Source organism: Mandrillus leucophaeus, unplaced genomic scaffold, assembly GCF_000951045.1.
Source record: "Mandrillus leucophaeus isolate KB7577 unplaced genomic scaffold, Mleu.le_1.0 Scaffold1645, whole genome shotgun sequence".
Lineage (NCBI taxonomy): Eukaryota > Metazoa > Chordata > Mammalia > Primates > Cercopithecidae > Mandrillus > Mandrillus leucophaeus.
This window is the reverse complement of record NW_012101638.1, coordinates 77557-78545: the sequence shown is the minus strand read 5'-3', so window position 1 is coordinate 78545 and position 989 is coordinate 77557. Positions and strand designations below refer to the sequence as shown.

The following is a 989-nucleotide window of genomic DNA, read 5'->3' as shown; positions in this document are numbered from 1 at the left end:
AAAGAAAGAAAGAAAGAAAGAAAGAAAGAAAGAAAGAAAGAAAGAAAGAAAGAAAGAAAGAAAGAAAGAGAAAGAAAGACCCCTGATCCTGAACACCCCTGATTAACAAAAAGTGAAATACTTAAAGTTTTGAGAAAATAGGGGGTAGGGGGACATGGCAAAGGCCCTGCTATCAACACTACACAACCCACATTCTTGGTACCTGGAGTGTGACAAGCAGAAAGACGGTGGCTGTGATGCACAGGCAAGTTGCCAAAAGCTTCCTCCTCTGAATCCGCACCATGCTGCCCTGCCCTAGGTGACTGACAGAGGGCTAACCTGGTTACCAGGTGTTCTCTCGTCAGCCCAGAGCCCGAGACAACTTCACATGGAAGAACCATCTGGGCGCCAATTTCCTGCACTGCCATTCCTGCTGGGACCTGGTCTCCATGAAGGACTGAGATCCGAGGTTGCGAGAGGGCCTGGCTTGGCATCAAGAGGAAGCAGCATGCAGTCTTCTTAGGCTATCACCAGAGCAGCTGGAGATTTATCCAAATAAGAAGGCATCAAAAAATTCTGCAACAAAAGATCATCTATTAGCCATAGTGCACATTTAATAAATGTAGTCTTGCAGGCGAGCGATCATGAAAAAACATAGAACGTTTTAAACTAAAAGGAAGCACTGAGATCATGTAGTCCTAGTACCTCACCCATAAGTAAGGAAATCAAGGCTGGGCGTGATGGCTCACTCCTGTAATCCCAGCACTTTGGGAGGCCAGAGCGGGTGGATCATTTGAGGTCAGGAGTTTGAGACCAGTCTGGCCAACATGGCAAAATCCCGTCTCTACTAAGAATACCAAAATTAGTCAGGTGTGGTGGCACACACCTGTAGTCACAGCTACTCAGGAGGCTGCGGCAGGAGAGTCACTTGAACCTGGGAGGTGGAGGTTGCAGTGAGTAGCCTGGGCAACAGAGAAAGGAAAGGAAGGGAAAGGAAGGTAAAGGAAGGG

General features: G+C 47.5%; 1 protein-coding gene across 1 annotated transcript in view; it reads right to left on the bottom strand.

Annotated features, from left to right (window-relative positions):
* The window catches only part of FUT10 (fucosyltransferase 10 (alpha (1,3) fucosyltransferase)), a 28532-nt gene that overhangs the window by 15555 nt on the left and 11988 nt on the right, over nucleotides 1-989 (bottom strand). The window contains 1 exon segment of the mRNA XM_011976366.1: nucleotides 203-555. Within this exon segment, the coding sequence (XP_011831756.1) occupies nucleotides 203-283 (81 nt within the window). The 5' untranslated portion in view covers nucleotides 284-555.